The 25531-nt window shown below is 52.1% G+C and overlaps 1 protein-coding gene across 3 annotated transcripts in view; it reads left to right on the forward strand.

The window, feature by feature from the left end:
• LOC140403560 (ferroptosis suppressor protein 1-like) overlaps nucleotides 1–25531 on the forward strand; it is a 70675-nt gene that overhangs the window by 29581 nt on the left and 15563 nt on the right. For all 3 annotated transcript variants that reach the window (XM_072491575.1, XM_072491574.1, XM_072491576.1), the window contains exons 4-7: nucleotides 5–120; nucleotides 264–383; nucleotides 2072–2164; nucleotides 24590–24698. In XM_072491575.1, coding sequence (XP_072347676.1) covers nucleotides 5–120; nucleotides 264–383; nucleotides 2072–2164; nucleotides 24590–24698 — 438 coding nt within the window. The remainder of the gene's footprint in view (nucleotides 1–4; nucleotides 121–263; nucleotides 384–2071; nucleotides 2165–24589; nucleotides 24699–25531) is intronic.

A 25531-nucleotide genomic window follows, 5' to 3' on the forward strand; every position in this document is an offset into this window, starting at 1 on the left:
TTAGGATTTGCAGAAAAAACATTCATAGGATACGATGCGACGTTTAAAAGCAACTTCAAACAAGGCAAAGTCAGTGATATTGATTTAGAAGAACAAGATGTTATTATGGATAATGGAGAGGTAAGCACATTCAAAATGAGAATGAGATTTGTGACCTTTAGGTAACTAATAAGGTGATGTATCAAATATTTTTATTGGTTTTTAAGCTTAATATCACACATTGCCTTTTCAATTAATGTGTTGTCTTTTATTGTGTTTTAAAGGTCATACATTTCTCTCATCTTATTCTGGCAACCGGTAGCACAGGTCCATTTCCTGGAAAGTTGATTGAGCCATTTAGCAGGGAAACTGCCATCCAGATGTACGAAGATTTAGTGAAAGAGGTAACACTGAAGAAAATTGCAGGGAAATGTTGTGTAGATCAGCTAGATAATTTAACATAATTTATAAGGTTGCCTCGGCCTACTGTTATCTGTTTTGCTTTCACTCCATACAAAAGAGTGGAACATGAAATGCCCATTTTGCTCAGCCCTTCTTGAAATCTTATAATGAATCCTATCATGGACTGTGTTTCACTTACTGAATCACTTGAGAGAACCTTCTGTGTGAATAGTCCATGATTATCAATGGAAGTCCAGTATCTTCATCCATTCCCGGAGCTCCACTATTCAGGTCTGGTCAGTTATGATCCAAACCCAATGGGGGCGATCTTGTCAGTGACCTGTTTATCGTTTGGTAATTAAAGAATAACTCGGTCGCCCCATTGATGCCCAACTGGCGCAGTTTTCAGGTAGATGGACCGGCTTGTTGGTTTCCATTGGGACACTACTTCAACATTCGAGTTGGGATCCCAACCTGGTTGCAGGGCTGTGAGTGCAGTCTTGAGATACAAATAGGTAAAGAGTAGCGTACTGATGGGTCAGAGGTGCTGGCTTTCTGATGAGACATTGATACCTGCCAGCTCGGGTGAATGTCGAAGATCCCCAGCACTATTTCGGAGAAGACATGGGGAGTTATCCCAAGAGTTCTGGCAGGTATTTATCCCTCAATCAACATCACAAAATAATCAGGTTGAACAGATTGTTATCTCGTTGCAGTTTGGGTGAGTTTGCTCATCATTGGTGGCCTCGTTTCCTACATCACAATGGTGACTTCACGACAAAAAGTATTTCATTGGCTGCAAAGAGCTCTCAGATAGCCCACAGTCACGGAGAGCGCTATATAAATGCAAGTCTTTCTTTTCACGTGCCCTCTGTCCATTTGTACCCGAGTTCGAACCGGCCAAACAGCGATCCTTGAAGAGGCTGCTGAAGACCACTCAGAAAACGGACAAAGAAGTTTACAATTGTTACTTTTATGAGGCCAGCGAGGGCACTTATTTTTGTCAAATCCTGACTAATTTTTGAAATAATTGACAGCCTGTGCCACGCTCACCTTGGGGTTGTGTCCACTGCCACCAGGTCTGCATTTTGGGTTTAAATGAGACCCGAACTGAAAATAGTGCAGGCCTCTCGATGCCAGCTTTGGCTGGGTGGCATGGGCATTTCACTCAGGAGGCAAAAAAGACAGCCCCCAGTGTTTCCCCCTGGTATGCTGTACCATCTACATTGGTCCTAATTCCTTTGGTCGCACAGCCCGCCTCTGAGTCAGATGGTTATCATTCAAGCCCCACCCTGGACCCAGAGACCAATATCGAGTGTAGTACCGAGGGAGTGCAGCCACTGTCAGACTTGCTGTCTGTTGGATGAGAACTCATTACATCTCAGTAAAGCTTCAGCTGGGATGCAAAATATCCAATGGCACTACTCAAGGGAAGGTGGTGGTGGCTGGGGAGAGTTCAGCCCAGAGTCCTAGTCGACAATAATACCTCAGGTAACATCACTTTAAAACGTAGACGGGATCTTGTCATGATCACTTGTGGGATCTTGCAGTGCACAGATTGTGCTTCAAGTATTCAAACAATAGCTAGTCTTTGAAAGTATTTCATCGACTGTAAAGCAAATGTGGGAGATCCTGAAATCTTCAAAGGTGATGTACAAATGCAAGTTCTTTCTTTTTCTGTTCTATCCAGATTCAGAAAGCTGAAACTATTGTTGTGGTTGGAGGTGGGCTTGCTGGAGTTGAGTTAGCTGCAGAAATCAGAACGGACTACCCTGACAAAGAGGTAACACGAGACTGGCTAAAGTTTCAGACAGACCTTCTGTTTAATGAGTCATTACTTTGTATCAGTGGTTGATGCTTCTTCATGTAAGCGCGCTGATACATTAGCATGACTTAGTTTAGAAGGTCCTATCTTCAGCGTTTCATTAACAAGAGTGACATTTAAAAAAAAAAAACTAGGTCTATTTTTCACCTCTTCCCTGTTGGTTTCAGCGCAGAGTGAGTGAGAAAGCCTTATTATAGATTGAAACCTTGATCCAGGCATTGATGAGAACAGATTTGTGGTGGGATGAGACATGTTCCCTGTCAATTCTGTGCATTTCACAAATCTAAGAACAGAAGCTTACCTGTTCAATCGCGTCTAAATTAGCATGCTCAGTATTAATGGGAAATCTGATACCACAACTGGAACAACTGGAGGGAGTTTAACTGGAAGTGGGATTCAGGCGTGTAATGCTATGGAAACCACCAAAGCTTACTGATGTTAATTTTTGGGTGTCACCTGTCAGCTGTCGTCTCTGCGCCGCAATCGGTTAACACGTTCGGCTGTTAAACCGAAAGGTTGACGGTTTGATCCCACCCAGGGTTTAGCTCAGTTGGCTGGACAACTGGTTCGGGATGCAGAGCAAGGCCAGCAGCGCAGGTTCAATCCCCGTACCGGCTGAGGTTATTCATAAAGACCCCGCCTTCACAACCTGAGGTGTGGTGATCCTCAGGTCACATCACCACCAGTCAGCTCTCCCTCCCTCAAAGGGGAAAGCAGCCGAGGGTCATCTGGGGCTACGGGACTTGCATAGTCAGCTGTCCACCTGAAGTGGCACCTGGGTACTGAGCAGGAGTGGATGCTGAGCAGCAGGAGGCTGGAGGCAGGAGCCAGCACCAAAGGAGAGCTTAAAAGCATTGGAGTTTCGGGAGAGTCTTGCTGGAGAGAAGAGTGTGAGTTCATGACAGTTCTCAGCTTTCCATGTGAGGCCCAGAGAATCACCCCCCCTTCCCTCCAATCCTGGTAAGGAAATATACAAGAAAACATATCGCTAATTGGCTCCTTTAGTCCAAGAACCTCTTCCCGCTTTCTATACTTGGCACGCAAGGCCCACACATGAGACAGAGTTAAATTTGCAGTTGGGGCCCAGATTATGTAATCAGATTTCAATCCATGCGCTTCAAAAAGCACCCCATTGGTGCTAAATCGCTGGCTTTTAAAGCAGACCAAGGCAGGCCAGCAGCACGGTTCGATTCCCGTACCAGCCTCCCCGAACAGGCGCCGGAATGTGGCAACTAGGGGCTTTTCACAGTAACTTCATTGAAGCCTACTTCACAAGAACTCCTCACAACACTTAAGAAGCGTTTAGATCAACATTTAAAACCTCATAGCAAACAAGGTCCAAGTGCTGGAAAATGGGTGTATAGATAGAATAGATAGATGTTTGATGGCTGTGAAGTGGGAAATGGTTGAAGTGGGAAATGGTTCAGAAGGGCACTTGGCACAGAAGATGGCTGCCTGACACACAAGATGGAGACACAGAGAATAAAGCAGACATAACTGATGCCTGGAGCCCAGCGGGGTGCCAGTGGGACAGATAGGAACAGATCCAGGACAAAGGGAGCCAGACAGGAAGATTAAGAAATACATAAATGCGGGACACCACTTGAATAAAGCTGACTTTGGCCAAGGTGTACACAATGATATGCTAATACGAACGTCTTGGGCCATTTCCTAAAACAAAGGGACAATCGATACTGCTTTCCTGCTGCTACCTGTAACCTGTAAAACCTCTTTAACTATAACCATGTGTAAATGGCAAAATGCTTACAAATAGTGATGAACAATCTATAAAATGTTTAAAGATAACAAGGTGATAATTGTTTTGTATCTGGGCTCAATGTGAACCCAAAGTATAAAATGAATGACTGCCATTCAAACCACGAGAAAGGCTGGCTACCGTACCGCGGGGTACGTACGCTTTCTCCCGAAGCTTCGTGTAACAATAAATTGCGCTGATTGAACACAGCAAGTCTGACTCCTGAAGTGGTTGATTTTCCCACAACAGCTGGCACAGGCACGATGGACTGAAGGGTCTCATTCTGTGCTGGAAAAACTCTATGACTCTATTGTCTCACAGTCACTGCCATATTAAAGGGAAGACTTCACAGCGCCAGGGTCCTAGGTTCAATTCCCCGCTGGGTCACTGTCTGTGCGGAGTCTGCAAATTCTCCCCATGTCTGCGTGGGTTTCCTCCGGGTGCTCCGGTTTCCTCCCACAGTCCAATGACGTGCGGGTTAGGTATAAAGGTACAAAAAAGGTTATGTCGGGTTACTGGATTACGGGGATAGGGTGGAGGTGCGGGCTTAAGTGGGGTGCTCTTTCCTAGGGCCGGTGCAGACTCGATGGGCTGAATGGCCTCCTTCTGCACTGTAAATTCTATGATCTGTGATCTTAATATGCTTATAAAACACCTTGGGATTTTCCTTTACTTTTCCCGCCAGTGTTTTGTCATGCCCCCTCTTCACTCTCAATTTCTTTTTTAAGTACCCTCTATACTCCTCCAGGACTTCCACTCTTCTGAGCCTCCTGAATCTGACATAAGCCTCCCTTTTTTCCATTATCTAAAGCTGTGTACCCCTTGACATTCAGGATTCTCCAGAATTGTTGGTCCCACCCTGCACAGGGACGTGTTGCCATTGACAATGCATCCAGGAGTTCGCAATGTGATATGTGTCACTGTTGTTCCAAACCGCTGAACAGGTGTCCAAACATTAGTTGTCTCCAGCCCTAACGCTGGCAGCATCGTTGTCACCTCAAGGCAAAGCTTTTAAATTCACTCTTGTTCTCTCATTGCCTCCAGCAAGTGGAAATATCATTCCGTTATTTTTCATCCTGCCGCTGGATAAGATGATTTTCTGTTCCCAAACCATTTCCAATTGTAAGTTTTAATTGTGCCGACATGCTATTAAAGTCAGCAACGATGGACATCTAGTATTAGGCTGCGGCCTCTTTCCCATGGTGTCAGCTTATGGCAACGCGGGTGGATTTAATGGAATCTCGACCGTTAGCTGTATAAGTCTGACAAGAACAGCAGCACAGCTGAGCGCCGGGGCTGCCAACTCGGAAACTATTTTCGCCTCTTGTCAGCTTCAGCACAGATGTAGTCAGCGTGAATGTTCTTTGACTTCCTTCTGCCATATGTTCCACATTATGACACCAAGCGTACAATCATAAAATGTTTCGCTATGCAAAGTAACTGCAGGCTGCTTTTTTTGAGCAGACGCCTGCTGTCGTGGGTGACCAGCTCTGCTTTCCAGATGGTTTACCTCCCTTGTACTTGTTCCTGTCATCTCTTTCAGGCATTGAAACATGGGGCAAAGACCTGTTCCCACCTGCCTTCTTGCCATCAATGTCAAAGCTTGTACCTTCAACATTTGCTGGGTGCACAGACTTATTAAAGACTTATTAAAGGTTCCCCCCCTGAGGTGTTCAGGGTTGAATTTGAGTCCTGGGGTAAACAATTGTTTTACCCTAGAGCTCCTTTAAAACACACTCAGCTCACGTATATACTTCATCAGAATGAGGACTGTCTAAAATACCAGTGAAATCTTTACGCTAGTGAAATAAAACCTCTGATATAGAGAAGCTTAACTGATGTTTTGTCACAGTCTCTGTTGCCTGAGCTGGTGGGGTTAAACAATGGGCCTGGGACAGGTTCTTCGAGATAACCCTTAACTGGGGAACCTGGATGGGAGCCTGTCTTTTGCAAAGTAGTTCTATGTAACATGGAATTTTTTCAGACACAAAAAAGTCCCATTTCAAAAGGCTTGGCTTTCCGCAAGCAAAGGTTGTCACTCCAACCACACATAAGAAAAACTGGTTGATTTTGGTCCAAGCTTTTAAGACGCGGTAATGGCAAATTTTATAAATCCCGACCCTGCAGAGTTTAATTTGACAACTAAAACAAAAAATTCCTTCTGAATTTTCTCACGTGTCACTTGCTTCCATCTCTTTGTCGTGTTCTGTAGTCTGGCCGAAGTAATTGATAAATTGCAGAATATCTAATTTAAATAATTTATTATTTAACGACTATGTGATTAAGATAAATAAGATAAGCAAAATAATGAACTACCAACACTCACAATTGTAGAGCTACTGCAAAATAACTCCTAGCACGACCTACTCTCAATTCCCCAAATCAGAGTCACGTGGTGGGTTGACGCTGCCACCTAGTGGTCGGAGTTCGTGTATAAATACGCATATCACCACACTCTTGACTGATGCGTATCTGGGGCATCATTCTCCGCCCCTCCAGAGGGTCGGAGAATGGCCATTGGCCGCCGTGAATCCCGCCCCCGCCGAAGTCTCCGAAGGGAGAAAAGTCGGCGGGGCGTTAATGGCGCCGCTGCCGCGGAGAATGTCACGGGTCTGCGCAAGGCAGCCGATTTTCGGCCTGCCAATATTCTCCCTTCCGGATGGCCGAAGTCCCGTCGACGTGATGACCGTTCACGTCGACGTGAATCAAACCTCCTTTTCATCGGCGTGACCCGGTGCTCCAGGCTCACGCCAACCAGCGTGGAGGTGAGTGACGGCCTGGGGGGTTGGCTCTGGGCAGGCAATGGCGTGGCCGCAGTCTGATTGCGTGAGGAGAGGTGTGTCTCGGGTTGTGTGTGTGTGTGCGGCGGGGGGGGGGGGGTGGTTAGAGTAGGCTGGGCTCCGGGGGAGTGCCGGGAGGGGGTCCGTGCCGGGGTGGAGGTTGGGGGTTGGGGGGGGGGGTCCGTGCTGGGGTGGAGGTTGGGGGGGGGGGTCCGTGCTGGGGTGGAGGTTGGGGGGGGGTCCGTGCTGGGGTGGAGGTTGGGGGGGTCCGTGCCGGGGTGGAGGTTGGCGGGGGGGGGGGTCCGTGCTGGGGTGGAGGTTGGGGGGGGGTCCGTGCTGGGGTGGAGGTTGGGGGGGGGTCTGTGCCGGGGTGGAGGTTGGGGGGGGGGTCCGTGCTGGGGTGGAGGTGGGGGGGGGTCCGTGCTGGGGTGGAGGTTGGGGGGGTCCGTGCCGTGCCGGGGTGGAGGTTGGGGGTTGGGGGGGGGGGGGTCCGTGCTGGGGTGGAGGTTGGGGGGGGGGGTCCGTGCCGAGGAGGGGGATGGGAGGGCAAGAGAGTTGGTCCACCTGGCCAGGTGCCAGCCTCCAACAGTTGGACCCATGCGGTCCATGCCACCTGGCTGGGGGGAGGAGGGGATATGAGCAATGATGACATGTCGTTCCCCTCCGCCCCACCAGGCCGTCATGTTTTCAGAGCATCCAGCGATGTTGGCCGCCGTGGTGGCAGCCGCTCATGTCTATGTTGCCCTGGATGAGGAGGAGGAGGAGCGTGCCAGAGAGGCGGCGCAGGCTGCCGCAGAGGGGCAGGCGGCAGCCGCCCAGGCTGGAGGGACACCTGACCGACAGGACGAGGAGGGGGAGGAGGACGTCGCGGCCCCACGGCAACGGAGGCACCCGAGGGCGCCCCGTGTGTACCGGCCCCGGCAGTCATACCAGGACCTCACGGACCGGGAATGCAGGAGGAGACTCCGGATGAGCTGGGAAACCGTGGCACACATCTGCCACCTGCTGGCACACCTGTCACCGCGTGGCACTGGCGGGGGACACCCTCTCCCCGTGTCCGTCAAGGTTACGGTGGCCCTGAACTTTTATGCAACGGGGTCATTCCAGGCACCGAGTGGGGACCTGTCCGGCATATCGCAGACATCAGTGCATCGGTGCATCCGGGCAGTGACAGATGCCCTATATGCCATGGCGCACCGCTACATCCGCTTCCCCGTGGACCGGGCCAGCCAAGATGCCCGGGCCGTGGGCTTCTCTGCCGTTGCCGGGTTCCCCATGGTCCAGGGCGCGATCGATGGGATGCACATCGCCGTGCGGCCACCTGCAGATAACAGGGCCGTGTTCACTAATAGGAAGGGGACCTATTCGATGAACGTACAGGTGGTCTGCGACCACCGCATGATGATCCTGCACGTCTGCGCCCGTCACCCAGGCAGTGTACACGACTCATAGAAAACATAGAACATAGAAAATACAGCACAGAACAGGCCCTTCGGCCCACGATGTTGTGCCGAACCTTTGTCCTAGATTAATCATAGATTATCATTGAATTTACAGTGCAGAAGGAGGCCATTCGGCCCTTTGAGTCTGCACCGGCTCTTGGAAAGAGCACCCTACCCAAACTCAACACCTCCACCCAACACCAAGGGCAATTTGGACATTAAGGGCAATTTATCATTGGCCAATTCACCTAACCCGCACATCTTTGGACTGTGGGAGGAAACCGGAGCACCCGGAGGAAACCCACGCAGACACGGGGAGGACGTGCAGACTCCGCACAGACAATGACCCAAGCCGGAATCGAACCTGGGACCATGGAGCTGTGAAGCAATTGTGCTATCCACAATGCTACCGTGCTGCCCTTAAGAACAAATAAATCTACACTATATCATTTTACCGTAATCCATGTACCTATCCAATAGCTGCTTGAAGGTCCCTAATGTTTCCGACTCAACGACTTCCACAGGCAGTGCATTCCATGCCCCCACTACTCTCTGGGTAAAGAACCTACCTCTGATATCCCTCCTATATCTTCCACCTTTCACCTTAAATTTATGTCCCCTTGTAATGGTGTGTTCCACCCGGGGAAAAAGTCTCTGACTGTCTACTCTATCTATTCCCCTGATCATCTTATAAACCTCTATCAAGTCGCCCCTCATCCTTCTCCGCTCTAATGAGAAAAGGCCTAGCACCCTCAACCTTTCCTCATAAGACCTACTCTCCATTCCAGGCAACATCCTGGTAAATCTTCTTTGCACCTTTTCCAGAGCTTCCACATCCTTCCTAAAATGAGGCGACCAGAACTGTACACAGGACTCCAAATGTGGCCTTACCAAAGTTTTGTACAGCTGCATCATCACCTCACGGCTCTTAAATTCAATCCCTCTGTTAATGAACGCGAGCACACCATAGGCCTTCTTCACAGCTTTATCCACTTGAGTGGCAACTTTCAAAGATGTATGAACATAGACCCCAAGATCTCTCTGCTCCTCCACATTGCCAAGAACTCTACCGTTAACCCTGTATTCCGCATTCATATTTGTCCTTCCAAAATGGACAACCTCACACTTTTCAGGGTTAAACTCCATCTGCCACTTCTCAGCCCAGCTCTGCATCCTATCTATGTCTCTTTGCAGCCGACAACAGCCCTCCTCACTATCCACAACTCCACCAATCTTCGTATCGTCTGCAAATTTACTGACCCACCCTTCAACTCCCTCATCCAAGTCATTAATGAAAATCACAAACAGCAGAGGACCCAGAACTGATCCCTGCGGCACGCCACTGGTAACTGGGATCCAGGCTGAATATTTGCCATCCACCACCACTCTCTGACTTCTATCGGTTAGCCAGTTTGTTATCCAACTGGCCAAATTTCCCACTATCCCGTGCCTCCTTACTTTCTGCATAAGCCTACCATGGGGAACTTTATCAAATGCCTTACTAAAATTCATGTACACTACATCCACTGCTTTACCTTCATCCACATGCTTGGTCACCTCCTCAAAGAATTCAATAACATTTGTTAGGCAAGACCTACCCCTCACAAATCCGTGCTGACTATCCCTAATCAAGCAGTGTCTTTCCAGATGCTCAGAAATCCTATCCTTCAGTACCCTTTCCATTACTTTGCCTACCACCGAAGTAAGACTAACTGGCCTGTAATTCCCAGGGTTATCCCTAGTTCCTTTTTTGAACAGGGGCACAACATTCGCCACTCTCCAATCCCCTGGTACCACCCCTGTTGACAGTGAGGATGAAAAGATAATTGCCAACGGCTCTGCAATTTCATCTCTTGCTTCCCATAGAATCCTTGGATATATCCCGTCAGGCCCGGGGGACTTGTCTATCCTCAAGTTTTTCAAAATGCCCAACACATCTTCCTTCCTAACAAGTATTTCCTCGAGCTTACCAATCTGTTTCACACTGTCCTCTCCAACAATATCGCCCCTCTCATTTGTAAATACAGAAGAAAAGTACTCATTCAAGACCTCTCCTATCTCTTCAGCCTCAATACACAATCTCCCGCTACTGTCCTTGATTGGACCTACCCTCGCTCTAGTCATTCTCATATTTCTCACATATGTGTAAAAGGCCTTGGGGTTTTCCTTGATCCTACCCGCCAAAGATTGTTCATGCCCTCTCTTAGCTCTCCTAATCCCTTTCTTCAGTTCCCTCCTGGTTATCTTGTATCCCTCCAATGCCCTGTCTGAACCTTGTTTCCTCAGCCTTACATAAGTCACCTTTTTCCTCTTAACAAGACATTCAACCTCTCTCGTCAACCATGGTTCCCTCACTCGACCATCTCTTCCCTGCCTGACAGGGACATACATATCAAGGACACGTAGCACCTGTTCCTTGAACAAGTTCCACATTTCACTTGTGTCCTTCCCTGCCAGCCTATGTTCCCAACTTATGCACTTCAATTCTTGTCTGACAACATCGTATTTACCCTTCCCCCAATTGTAAACCTTACCCTGTTGCACGTACCTATCCCTCTCCATTACTAAAGTGAAAGTCACAGAATTGTGGTCACTATCTCCAAAATGCTCCCCCACTAACAAATCTATCACTTGCCCTGGTTCATTACCAAGTACTAAATCCAATATTGCCCCTCCTCTGGTCGGACAATCTACATACTGTGTTAGAAAAGCTTCCTGGACACACTGCACAAACACCACCCCATCCAAACTATTTGATCTAAAGAGTTTCCACTCAATATTTGGGAAGTTAAAGTCACCCATGACTACTACCCTGTGACTTCTGCACCTTTCCAAAATCTGTTTCCCAATCTGTTCCTCCACATCTCTGCTACTATTGGGGGGCCTATAGAAAACTCCTAACAAGGTGACTGCTCCTTTCCTATTTCTGACTTCAACCCATACTACCTCAATAGGGTGATACTCCTCGAACTGCCTTTCTGCAGCTGTTATACTATCTCTAATTAATAATGCCACCCCCCCACCTCTTTTACCACCCTCCCTAATCTTATTGAAACATCTATAACCAGGGACCTCCAACAACCATTTCTGCCCCTCTTCTATCCAAGTTTCCGTGATGGCCACCACATCGTAGTCCCAAGTACCGATCCATGCCTTAAGTTCACCCACCTTATTCCTGATGCTTCTTGCGTTGAAGTATACACACTTCAACCCATCTCCGTGCCTGCAAATACTCTCCTTTGTCAGTGTTCCCTTCCCCACTGCCTCATTACACGCTTTGGCGTCCTGAATATCGGCTACCTTAGTTGCTGGACTACAAATCCGGTTCCCATTCCCCTGCCAAATTAGTTTAAACCCTCCCGAAGAGTACTAGCAAACCTCCCTCCCAGGATATTGGTGCCCCTCTGGTTCAGATGCAACCCGTCCTGCTTGTACAGGTCCCACCTTCCCCAGAATGCGCTCCAATTATCCAAATACCTGAAGCCCTCCCTCCTACACCATTCCTGCAACCACGTGTTCAACTGCACTCTCTCCCTATTCCTAGCCTCGCTATCACGTGGCACCGGCAACAAACCAGAGATGACAACTCTGTCTGTCCTGGCTTTCAACTTCCAGCCTAACTCCCTAAACTTGTTTATTACCTCCACACCCCTTTTCCTACCTATGTCGTTGGTACCAATGTGCACCACGACTTCTGGCTGCTCACCCTCCCCTTAAGGATCCTGAAGACACGATCCGAGACATCCCTGGCCCTGGCACCCGGGAGGCAACATACCTTCCGGGAGTCTCGCTCGCGACCACAGAATCTCCTATCTATTCCCCTAACCATTGAATCTCCTACAACTATTGCTTTTCTATTCTCCCCCCTTCCCTTCTGAGCCCCAGAGCCAGACTCAGTGCCAGAGACCTGGCCGCTAGGGCCTTCCCCCGGTAGGTCATCCCCCCCAACAGCATCCAAAACGGTATACTTGTTTTGAAGGGGAACGGCCACGAGGGATCCCTGCACTGTCTGCCTGTTTGTTTTTTTCCCCCTGACTGTAACCCAGCTATTCTTGTCCTGTACCTTGGGTGTGGTTACCTCCCTGTAACTCTTCTCAATCACCCCCTCTGCCTCCCGGATGATCCGAAGTTCATCCAGCTTCAGCTCCAGTTCCCTAACACGGTCTTTGAGGAGCTGAAGTTGGGTGCACTTCCCGCAGGTATAGTCAGCGGGGACACCGGTGGTATCCCTCACCACCCACATCCTACAGGAGGAGCATGCAACTGGCCTAGCCTCCATCCCCTCTTACCTGACAGAATATAGCTGCCCTGTGGACCAACTGGACCTCCGCCCTCCGACTCTGCTCCCAGTCAGCTGCACTCTCTGTAAACTCCTGGCTCCCTTCTCACTCTTTGCGGAAATGTCGGAAACAAAATGAAAGGAGCACCTTACTCCCTCCTCACCTAACTCCCTCGGTCACCAAACTCTCACTATCGCACTCAAAAAGCACCAAATTCAGCACTCCCTCGGTCACCAAACTCTCACTATCGCACTCAAAAAGCACCAAATTCAGCACTCCCTCGGTCACCAAACTCTCACTATCGCACTCAAAAAGCACCAAATTCAGCACTCCCTCGGTCACCAAACTCTCACTATCGCACTCAAAAAGCACCAAATTCAGCACTCAGTGCAAACTCATTCGTGTTGTCGCGGTCATCCATCCCCGGCATGTACGAGGGACGCCATCCCCGGCTGAGGGGCTGGTTGCTGGGCGACAGGGGCTACCCATTGCGATCGTGGCTGATGACGCCTCTACGGAGGCCACGCAATGAGGCGGAGAACCGCTACAATGATGCCCATGTAGCGACAAGGGGAGTGATCGAGAGGTGCTTTGGCGTGCTGAAGATGCGTTTCAGGTGCCTGGACCTCTCTGGGGGCGCCCTCCAGTATCGGTCAGATAGGGTCGGCCGCATCATTGTGGTGTGCTGCGTCCTGCATAACATAGCCCAGCAGAGGGGCGATATGCCGCAGGCAGAGGAGGGCGGAGTGGAGGAGCAGCAGGAAGAGGCCCAGTCCTCCCCAGATGAGGGGGATGGGGGCAATGGTCAGGGCAGACGGGGTAGACACAGGCGGGTGGCTGTCCACCGTTACCGGCTGGCCCAGCGGGCACGGGACAGACTGATAGACGCCCGCTTCACTGACTAGATGGGCGTGGGAATCGGGTAGTATGGCCACAGACCGCACACCATGGCAACAGCCGACTACCCACACCCCCCACCCATCCACCCACCCAGCACCCTCACCCCCCTCCCCAACCCCACCCACCTCACCCGCATGCACACCACCCCCCCCATTGCCGATCCACCTGCGGCACAACGGGCCGGGCTCACACAGTTGCGGGTGGACGCGTGTCTATCGCAGGCCATGGAGGATGATGACAACCCGCCCTGCGATGAGCTCCTGGCTCTACATCGTTGGACTATGTCTGACCCATGGCCACAGTACCACCATCCACCCGGACCATCCCTGCATGCGGCTGTGACACTGCAGCGCACGGTCCCGTCCTCTGCCCGGGGGATGTTGATGGCAGCCCAGGGGGAAGGGGGCAGACTCACCTGGGGCTGAGGTAAGACCACCCCTCACACACACACTTGCGCTCAACGTACATGACACCCCCGCACACTTTGGACAGAGCACAAAGGCAGCTTCTGTAGGTGTAACATTGACTTTAATAACCAAACGAGTTCATGCACGTGCCCTAGCCCCTAAAACTCATCTGTGCCCTGCACCCGTGCCAACTTACTCAGTGTCTAATTGTTTGGCCTTACGGGCCCTTTGACTACGTCTACGTGGTTCCCCAGACGGTACAGCAGAACTGGAGGTGGACTCCTGTGATTCCTGCCCTCTGACACTGGATCCCTTTGGCGGCCGTTTCCTGGGGCGTCCTGGCCTAGATGGGCCAGGCTGCGGCCCGGGCGACTGGGATGGCGAGCTGCCAGCCTGTCCTGCCCGTTGCCCACCCGATGTACCTGGGACGGAAGGGGGGGGGAGTCCGAGGTGTCGCGGTGTACCGGGATCTCCCCTACAGAGGGAGCCGGGACGGACCACACCACCTCCTCCTCCCTCGGGGTGCCCGATGGCCCCCAGGCCTCTACATGGGTGGGGGATGCAAACGGACTGGCCATCCGACGCCCCCCCGACATCTGGCGCTGCCAGTCCTGGAGGCCCGTGCTGGTATCGACAGGGGTCTGCAGGTTTGCAGCCATGGAGCCCAGGGTGTTGGCAAACCCTGTCTGTGACAGTGCGACGCCGGCTCGCACATGGCCACTGGCGCCGAGGCCCTCAGCGATGGCCTGCTGAGATTGGGCCATGGCCTGCAGAGACTGGGCTATGGCGTTGAGCGCCTCTGCCATCTGGCGCTGGCACTGGCTCATGGCCTCCTGTGAGAGGGCAGCCATTTCCTGGGCCACAGACGCCGCCTGCACGGAAGGCCCCAGGCCTCGCAAACCGTTCCCCATGTCTGACACCGTCGCACCCATTGCCTCCACCGCGGACGCCACCCGTGCGGTGTCAGCCTGGGTGGCACGCATGACCGGCACCACTCCCAGCTCCTGGACGCGGGTAGACTCCTCCACCTGCGACCGCAGCTGCCGCAAGCCGCCCGTCACCCTCTTCGCTTGTCTCCGGGTCGGTGGTTGCATCGGATCTATGTGTGGGTGTGGTAACTGCAGGAACCCGGGATCCATCTGGGCGGCAGATGTTCGCTTGGGCTGGGCTGCCCTCCGACCGCCCGGTCCCTCTGCTGCTCCTACCTCCACCTGCTGTACCGGGACGGCTGTGTTGTGCGCAGCAGTGAGTGTACCAGACGCCTCATCACTAAAGTGCCCAACTGTGGTGAGTGTTTCTGCGATGGTGGAGGGTGTTGGTGACAGCAGTGGCGTTGTGTCGTGCTCTTCGTCCCACTCTGAGTCCATGGCACTTTGGGGTGGGGGTTCGTCTCCACCCATCCACTCTGAGTCACTGTCCGGTATTTCGTCTTCCTGGGTAGTGCTGTCCCGGGTAGGGGTGTCCTGGGTAGTGCTGTCCCGAGTAGGGGTGTCCTGGGTAGTGGTGTCCTGGGTAGTGGTGTCCTGGGTAGTGGTGTCCTGGCTCGGATGTGACGGGGGCATGTGGCTGCCCCCATCATCGCTGGGTGGTCGCTCCCGCACGTGACGGGGGTGTCGTCTCACTGTTGCTCCAGGTCTCTCCGTCTCCCGTGGTGTGCGAGGGGCATCCTGCGGGCGTCGCATGCTGGAGGGTCCGGGTCTCTCCGTCTCCCGTGGTGTGCGAGGGGCATCCTGCGGGTGTCGCATGCTGGAGGGTGCGGGTCTCTCCGTCTCCCGTGGTCTCCGAGGGGCATCCTGCGGGCGTCGCATGCTGGAGGGTGCGGGTCTCTCCGTCTCCTGTGGTCTCCGAGGGGCATCCTGCGGGCGGTCTGCATCTGCGGGGATGGGTGCCTGGACGTTTGGTCCTGCGATACACAATGAAGCATGCATGGTTAGACATCAGGCAGTGATCAGGTGATACGGGGAGGGGGATATAGGGGAGGGGGGATATGGGGACGGGCTGTCGGTGGCTCACTCGATAGTACGCCCCCGACCTCTGCATCAGCAACCTCCCGGTCCTCAGGTCCGCCAGCCAGTTCCAGGGCCCTTTCCTCGTGTACGGTCAGTGGCCTCTCATCAGCGGGCCCTCCTCCAGTCCTCACATGCTCCCTATTGTTGTGTGCGCGCTTCACCTGTGGGGGGGGGCAGGGGTAAAAGGCAACAGTGTTAGGCAGGTATATGAATGCACGCCATCGGTTGCGCGTGCATTGCAGAGGTTAAGGTTAGGGCTGGATTCACTTGGGGATATGGGGGATATGGGGGAGGGGGGGATATGGGGGATATGGGGGAGGGGGGGATATGGGGGATATGGGGGAGGGGGGATATGCGGGAGGGGGGATATGGGGGAGGGGGATATGGGGGAGGGGGGATATGGGGGAGGGGGGATATGGGGGAGGGGGGATATGGGGGATATGGGGGGGATATGGGGGAGGGGGATATGGGGGAGGGGGGATATGGGGGATATGGGGGATATGGGGGATATGGGGGAGGGGGATATGGGGGAGGGGGGATATGGGGGAGGGGGGATATGAGGGATATGGGGGAGGGGGATATGGGGGAGGGGGGATATGGGGGATATGGGGGAGGGGGATATGGGGAGGGGGGATATGGGGGAGGGGGGATATGAGGGATATGGGGGAGGGGGATATGGGGGAGGGGGGATATGGGGGATATGGGGGAGGCTCACCCTGCCTGCTCTGACGAGGTTGTTCACCTTCTTGTGGCACTGGGTGTCTGTCCGTGGTGTCAGGGCCACAGCGGTGACGGCCTCTGCCACTTCCCTCCACAGACGTCGTCTGTGGCGTGGGGCAACTCTGCGGCCGTGCCCGGGATACAGGGCGTCCCTCCTCTGCTCCACCGTGTCCAGGAGCGCCTCCACATCGCGTGACTCGAACCTCGGGGCTGAGCGACGGCCAGCCATCCAGTCGGGTGTTCCGGTCGGGTGTTCCGGTCGGGTGGGGGGGAGCAGCGCGGCCTTATGAGCCGTCATACGCGCTGCACGGCGAGAACCACTGCGCAAGCGCAGATCCCGTTACGTCGCTGCTAGCCCATTTCGGGCCGGAGACTATCGACCCATTTTCCCGACGTGACGCAAGTCGGATTTGCGCCGTTTTTTGCGCCGATCGGCGGACTTTCCGCTGATAACGGAGAATTTCGCCCCTGATTCCGGACGAGACTGGGGGCTACGCTTTGTGGGGTCTGCTGGAGCGGGCAAGATGGCGGATGGGCTCGGAGAATCGCGTGGGAAGCCACACATCAGAATGCTGGCTGCGGGAATCAGTTCCAAATTATGTTGGGGGCGGGGTCAAGCAAGCGGAAAACTCATCGGCAGGAACCTCATAAATATTGAAAATCGACAATTTAAATGTAAATCACCTGGATTTCCCCAATGAAATTAAGCTGACATGAGTTTCATGTGCCTTCAATAACTTGACCATTGAATGTCGGTGACTTAAATGTGGGTCAGCTGACTCATTGTGAGAGCTCTTGCGACTTAGAGTCATCGAGTCATATAGGGCGTGATTCTCCGCTCCCGCGCCGGTTGGGAGAATCCCCTTGGATCGCCAAATTTTCCCGCGACGCCGGTCCGACGCCCTCCTGCGATTCACGGAAGCGGCCAGATCAGCACAATCGCGTTTTGCGCGGCACGGTACAGTGAATCGCCCGAGACAGCCAAAATGGCGATTCTCCGGCCCGAATGGGCCGAGCAGCCTGCCCAAAACGGCGGGTTCCCCCCGGCGCCGTCCACACCTGGTCGCTGTTGGCGGGAACAGTGCGGGAACGCTGGGGGGGGGGGGGGCGGCCTGCGGGGGGGCAAGGGGGGATCCTGCACCGGGGGGGGCCTCAAATGGGGTCTGGCCCGCGATCGGTGCCCACCGATCGTCAGGTCGGCCTCGCTGAAGGTGGACCTCTTTTCTTCTGCAGCCCCGCAAGATCCGTCAGACATCTTCTTGCAGGGCGGACTCGGAGAGGACGGCAACCACGCATGCGCGGGTTGGCGCCGGCCAACCCGCACATGCACGGGTGACGCCAGTTATGCGGCACCGGCCGCGTCATGTATGTGGCGGTGCCAAGGCCTGGCGCGCGTAAATGACGCGGCGCCGCTCCTAGCCCATTATCGGGCCCTGAATCGGTCGGGATAGGGGCCGTTTCGCGCCGTCGTGAACCTCGACGCCGTTCACGATGGCGCGCACACTCTGCCTCCATTTCAGAGAATCCCATCCATAGTTTTTACAGCATAGAAAAAGGCCCCTCAGCCCATCCTGTCTGTGCTGGCATTCAAACACCTTTCCACTCCAATCCCATTTGCCAGCACTTGGCTCATCGCTTTGCACGCTGTGGCATTTCAAGTGCTCATCTAAATACTCTTTAAATGTTGTGAGGGTGGACTTCCGGTGGCGGCTATGAAGGAGTAAGTCGCACATTTGGTGGCTCCCGCTTGGGTCGGACTTGGACCTTTTCCCCCGATTTTCTACCGGACTTGAATTGTAAAACTGATGACAGAGGCAATTGTGTACTGAATTCCCACATCGGTGCAGGGAGAGAAGGACCAGAAGTGCTCGTAAAGTCAGAAACAGAAAGACCGAGAAGGCTTGGGCTGAAGCTGCAGCGGGAGACAGCAGGCGGAGGACCGGACCTCTGGTTTGTCGACCCAGCGGCCAACGGAGCAGCTGATGCAAGTTATTCAGGAAGGCTTTGCTGAGCAGAAACGGGACTGCTTGGACCCGATAAAAGAGTCAATTGAGCGGCTGGAGCTTAGATTGGACGCCCAAGATCGGGCGATCCAGAAGGTAGAGAAGGCACTGGCTGAGCAGGAGGAACATCAAACTGCGGTGGAGTTGGAGGTGGGGATGCTGAGAGACCAGCAGAAAAGGCTCCTGGAGAAGGTGCAGGACCTGGCAGAACTTGAGAATCGTTAGGGGTCCAAAGGGGAGGACGCTGGGGCATACGTAGCGGGTATGTTTGAGAAGCTGCTGGAGGTGGGGGCATTCTCCCGACTCTTGGAGGTGGACAGGGCTCACAGAGCACTCTTGAGGAAGCCGCGAATGGGAGACCCTCCGAGGGCAATGGTGGTGACATAGGAATAAGGAGCGCATTCTACAGTGGGCCTAGCAGACACGGAGCTGTAAGTGGGACAACAGTATGCTGCGGGTTCACCAGGACCTGAGTGTGGAGGTGGCCAGGAGAAGAGCAGGCTTCAACCAGATTAGGTCGATCCTTTTTAAGAAAAAGGCGAAGTTCGGACTGTTGTATCCGGCCCGTCTCTGGGTCATGCACGAGGAACAGCACTTTTATTTCGAGTCGCCCGAGGACGCGTTGGACTTCGCGAAAAGGAAAGGACTGGTGGTGGACTGAGAACTTTTGAACTTTGCTGCAACGTTCAGGTTTTTTTTTCTGTTCTTTTAAAAAACAAGTTTCTCATTTTTCGTTTTGTGGCAGCTGTTTGTAATGCCTTTTGCATTGATTTGGGAAAAGTGGTAGAGCTGAGTGAGTTAAGGTTTTCATTTGCACTGTTGGGGGATGGAAGTGTGCTTGTTTAGATCTTGGTGTTTTTCTGTCAGGCAATTGTGTGGGGATTGTTTGACGTTGGAGTATGTTTGTATGAGCGGGGGAGGGTGGGGAGGGAACAATAGGTGGGAGACTATCCGGCGCCAGGGATGGGGGCCACCAAGCTCGCTGGGCGGGCTAGCTCACGGAAGCGCAGTGGGGGGTGTGCATATGTTTGGTTTATTAAAGGGGTTGGGTTACAGAGTGTTGTTGCTAGGGGGGGGGGGGTAAATGTTCTGCTGATGAGGGAGGGACTTGGGCTAAGGGACAGACAGGAGATGGGGACAGAGGCTGCCTGGGGGCGGACCGGTGGAGGCGCGGACCATGGGCTGGAGGCGGGCCCAAAAAAGGGGATGGCTGATCGACGAAGTGGGGGGGGGCAATGAGCCCCCCAACTAGACTGATCACCTGGAATGTTCGAGGGTTAAATGGGCCGGTCAAGAGAGCACGTGTGTTCGCGCATCTTAGGGGACTGAAGGCAGACGTGGTAATGTTGCAGGAGACGCACCTTAGAGTTACTGACCAGATTAGATTGAGGAAACGCTGGGTCAGTCAGGTCTTTCACTCGGGACTAGACTCAAAGACTAGAGGGGTCGCGATCCTGATCAATAAGCGGGTGGTGTTTGAGGCGGGTAGAATAGTCTCGGATGTGGGAGGTCGGTACATTATGGTCAGTGGGAAACTGGAGGGGGTGTAGGTGATATTAGTAAATGTGTATGCGCCAAATTGGGATGATGTGGAGTGTATAAAGAGGATGCTGGGGAAGATACCAGACCTGGACTCGCACAGGTTGGTCATGGGAGGGGACTTCAACACAGTTATTGACCCTGGCTTGGACCGATCAAGCTCAAAAATGAGCAGGTTGCCAGAAATGGTAAAGGAACTAAAAGGGTTCATGGAGCAGGTGGGGGGCGGGGGGGGGGGGGGGGGGGGGGGGGGGGGGGGGGGGTTGAGCAGGGCCTTACTGGCGGGGGTGGTGGACACGGGGTACTCGGTGATCACAATCTCAGACCATGCTCCGCACTGGGTTGATCTGCAGGTTAGTAAAGACAGTAACCAGCGCCCGCAATGGAGGTTAGATGTGGGACTTTTGGCTGACGAAGGGGTGTGCGAGCGGCTGAGGGTATTCAGAACTACCTGCAGGTCAACGACACGGGGTAAATTTCAGCCGCGATGGTCTGGGAAGCACTGAAGGCGGTGGTCAGCGGGGAGCTGATCTCGATACGGGCCCATAGGGAGAAGGTGGACAGGGCAGGGACAGACCGACTGGTAAAGGAGATACTACAGATCGATAGGAGGTATGCGGAGACCCCAGAGGCAGGGCTTTTAAGGGAACGGCGGAGGCTACAGGCGGAGTTCGGCTTGTTAACCACAGGGAGGGTGGTGGAGCAGCTGAGAAAGGCGAGGGGGGCGATCTATGAGCACGGAGAGAAGGCCAACAGAATGCTGGCACAGCAGCTTAGAAAGAGGAAGGCAGCCAGGGAGGTGGGGAAAGTAAATGACGGAGATGGGAACCTGGTTGGAGATTCAGCAGGGGTGAATAAGGCGTTTCGGGATTTCTACAGTAGGCTGTACAGGTTGGAACCCCCTACGGGGCTCTTCTTGGAGGGGCTGAATTTCCCAAAGGTGGACGGGGAGGATTGTGTTCCGGATGTTATTGGGGAGGACCAGACGGGGTTTGTTAAGAGTAGGCAGTTGCTAGCCAATGTACGAAGGTTGTTAAACGTGATCATGATGCCCCTGGAAGGTAGCTAGGTGGAGGTAGTGATCGCAATGGATGCAGAAAAGGCTTTTGATCGGGTAGAGTGGGATTATCTGTGGGAGGTATTGGAATGGTTCGGATTTGGGCGGGAGCCGTTGGTAATTGCTCTGAGAGCCTCAAGGGGCTGGAAGGGGCTGGTCCGGGGGGGTGGGTGGAGCACAGAGTCCCGCTCTATGCAGACGACCTGCTTTTGTATGTATCGGACCCAATAGCGAGGATGGAAGTAATCATGAGGATTCAAGGGGAATTTGGCCGGTTTTCGGGGTATAAGCTAAATATGGGGAAAAGTGAGATAAGTGCGGTCCAGGCGAGGGGACAGGAGAGGCGATTGGGGGAGCTGCTGTTTAGATTAGTAGGGGGAAGCTTTAGGTACCTAGGCATTCAAGTGGCGCAGGAATGGGACCGGCTGCATAAATTAAATCTGGCCCGACTAGTAGACCAAATGAAGGATGATTTTCAGAGATGGGACGCGCTTCCGTTGTCACTGGCTGGGAGGGTGCAGACGGTGAAGATGACAGTCCTCCCGAGATTCCTGTTTGTATTTCAGTGTCTCCCCATCTTTATTCTGCAGTTCTTTTTTAAGCGGGTCAACAGAGTGATCACTGGCTTCCAAGACCCCGCGAGTAAGGAAGGTAATGCTTGAGCGGAGTCGGGGGCAGGGGTTGGGGGGCTGCCATTCCGTAGGGCAGGGACTCACTTTAGGTCCCTGGTGTCATAATATACACCAGTATATCATGGTGCAGGTACACACACACTGATGGACACACAGCGGGACCAAGCAACACACACACCGCAGCCAATCACCAGTTAGAGCACACGCACTATAAAGACAGGGGGCATCAGAGTTCTCGCTCATTCGAGCTGCAGCCTCCTAGTAGGACAGAGCTTACAGCTTGCAGCACAGATCTTCACCATGTGCTGAGTGCATAGACTGGTTAGGACAAGGCATAGGTCTTTAGTTCAATCTAATATCGTGTTAACCCACAGTGAAAGTATGTTCAACAGTTTCTGACTTAATAAAATAGTGTTGCACTATTTTAAGTGTTCTTGGCCTGTATGTGTTCCACGGATCCAGAGCACCCAACACATCACCTGGGGGTGTAGGTTGCCCGGGAGTTGGGGGGGCTCTGCAGGTACAGCATTTCTAGTTTGGTGGGGAGAGTGAAAGCTGATCTGGCAAGGTGGGATGGTCTCCCTCTGTCACTGGCGGGTCGGGTACAGGCGGTTAAAATGAACGTGTTGCGGCAATTTTTGTTTATTTTTCAATGCCTGCCGATTTTCCTGCCAAAGGCTTTCTTCAGAGAGATTGAGGGAAGGATTACTTTGTTCATATGAGGAGGGAAGGTGGCCAAAGTTAGAAAGGTGCTGCTACAGAGGGGAAGGTAGGCAGGGATTTGGGTCTTCTGAACCTGATATATTACTCCTGGGCGGCGAATGTGGAGAAGGTGCGGGGCTGGGTCAGAGGGGTTGATTCCCGGTGGGTCAGAATGGAGGAAGGTTTGTGCAGGGGGTCGGGATTGAAAGCACCAACAACAGCGCCGCTCCCGATAGCCCCGGGGAAATACTCAGGGAGTCCGGTAATAATAGCTTCATTGAAAATTTGGAGGCAGTTTCGCCAACACTTCGGGTTGGGGGCCAGGGAAATGTCGATTCGGAGGAACCACAGATTTGAGCCAGGGAGGTGGGATGGAAATTTTCGGAAATGGGAAGAGAAGGGGATTAAGACGCTAAAAGATTTGTTTCTTAGGGGTCGGTTTGCAGGATTGAAGGAGCTGGAAGCGAAGTATGGGCTGGAGCAGGGGGAAATGTTTAGATACATGCAGGTTCGAGATTTTGCCAGAAAGGAGATACAGAGCTTCCCGGTGGAGCCGGCCTCCACATTGCTGGAGGAGGTGCTGATGACAGGGGTCTGGAGAAGTGGGTAGTGTCAGCGGTTTACGGAGCTATTTTGGAAGAGGAGAAGGCATCACTGGAAGGGATCAAAGCAAAGTGGGAGGAAGAGTTGGGAGAGGATATGGAGGAGGGGGTCTGGTGTGAGGTGCTCCGGAGAGTGAATGCCTCCACCTCCCGAGGTTGAGGCTGATACAGTTGAAGGTGGTACACAGAGCACACCTCACGAGGGTGAGGATGAGGCAATTCTTTGAAGGAGTAGAAGATGTGTGTGAACGTTGCAGGGTGGCCCCCGCTAATCACGTTCATGTGTTTTGGTCCTGTCCAAAGCTAGAGGATTACTGGAAGGAGGTTTCTACGGTAATTTCTAAAGTGGTGCACGTGAAACTGGACCCGGGCCCCCAGGAGGCCTATTCGGGGTGTCGGACCAGCCAGGGTTGGAAACGGGTGCAGAGGCAGATGTTGTAGCCTCCGCCTCGTTGATCGCCCAAAGGCAGATCTTGATAGGTTGGAGAGCAACCTCTCCACCCTGTGCCCTGGCGTGGCGGGGGGACCTGTTGGAATTCTCGACTCTTGAGAAGGTTAAGTTTGAACTGAGGGGAAGGATGGAGGGGTTCTACAATTCATGGGTATTATTCATTATGCACTTTCAAGAACTGGATAACATCGAACATTAGTTGGGGTTTGTGGGTGAGAGGGTTGGGGGGAGGGGGGCTGTGTGTGTTGATGGCGACTATGGGTGATCCCTAATTCCTTTTTGTCATTTGTTTGTGTGAACATGCGGGCTAATGTTTGGGGTTTGGTGGGAGGATGGGATCGTTGTTATTGATATGGGGATTGACATATTTGTTACTGATTATTGTTTATTGTTGGTGGGTGTAAATTTGGGAGAAAATGTGAAAAAGGAGAATAAAAAATATTTTTTTTAAAAATAGATCTTTCATGGTCGGCAATCCTCTCCTCCCTATAGTGTGCTGCTCTACTTACTTAGATATGCAAATTTGTTCAATTTATAAAGGACATATAAAATTCTGAGATTCTAACGAGTTAGACCTCAGGGTTTAATTTTCTTTCCACTTTAATTTTAGTGCACTGATTCATGTTGAATTCCTGTCTGCATGATTGTCCACTCCAATTCTCTTTGGTGTACTAATGCAGACGTTTGACTGTTTCCACTACTAGTAATTCCCAGAACAGATCGCTAGTCTGCCGTCATGGGCTTATAGCTTGATGTGTGCCACCCCACATCAAGTGTGGCTGACCAGGAGTCTCTCCTACTCTTGCGCGTGTTTGGAAGGATTTGCAGGTTGACACTTAGCCTGTTTGGCCTCGTTATGAACGCATCTTCCTTGGCCATCAAATCCTGGTGTGGGACTGAAACCCCGGAGTTTCTGATTCAGAGGCAGGGGAGCTTCCCAATGTGCCACAAGACCCTCCCTGCATAATTACAGCAGTCATTAGCCTTATTTCAAATAATGGGCAGAAATTTTACATCACTCAGTATGCTAGACATACCAGAGAGACAATTAAACTAGGTAACATTTACAGAACTCGCATAACCCTCTTTTTGTTGTTTTTCAGGTAACCTTGATTCATTCAACTTATGTTCTAGGTGACTCCGAGGTTTTACCTAGTGTAAGACGTGGAGTAAAGGAAATCCTTATCAATAAAGGTGCTCACCTTCTATTAGGTAACGTCCATTAGACAGCAATACTTACTGTAGGAATGAGGCTGCTAAGTTGGGGAATGTTTAAACTGTTGTGTGAAAGCTCTATTGAAATTTAGACATATTGTTGTAATCTGAAGTGTAATTTCTTATTACTTGGGTCACTCTAGTTACAAAAAAGGTTTGGGACGATTATATTTGTAGTAAGATTTGTTATCCCCTCCGATTCAAAGAACTTTTATTTCTCTTATATTTGACCCCTTTTCAAATGGAGACATTCTTTTTAATTAAGAAAAGATAAATTTACTTCAATTTTAAACCCTGAGATTTAACGCACTATAATTTGTTAGACGCCTCAGAGAATTACTCGTAATTTATTCCTGTCTTTTGATACATATTTTATGAATGGAAATAATGTCCTGTATCTAAGTAAGCAGAGTAACGCACTTTCGGGAAAGGGAGGAATTTGGGGTTTAAATTAATGGTTCATGAAAAATGTTAAACAACCAAACATTTTTCAATATATTTTCCCCGGTAATTCAGAATGCTCTGCATTCAATAACTATTCTCTTCCTTGTAAAATTGTTTTGGGGCAGGGGAAAGTATGATTCGGATCCACTATTTTAAAAAATCTCCTTCGACACACAATCCCCTCAACAGCAAACTCTTTATTGTTTTAAAGCTGCTTTTGATCCAGTTGGCTTGGACTGTGCCGTGAACCACGCTTGACTAAAGGATGGTGAATGGTTTGTCCCCATGTCCCCACCAATGGTATTCTTAAAGTTGGCCACCTGGAGATACGTGACGCCCAAGCCAAGGCTGATTCTACCTCTAATTTCCCTTCCCTCTTTAAAGGG

The sequence above is a fragment of the Scyliorhinus torazame genome, chromosome 28 (genome assembly GCF_047496885.1).
Source record: "Scyliorhinus torazame isolate Kashiwa2021f chromosome 28, sScyTor2.1, whole genome shotgun sequence".
Lineage (NCBI taxonomy): Eukaryota > Metazoa > Chordata > Chondrichthyes > Carcharhiniformes > Scyliorhinidae > Scyliorhinus > Scyliorhinus torazame.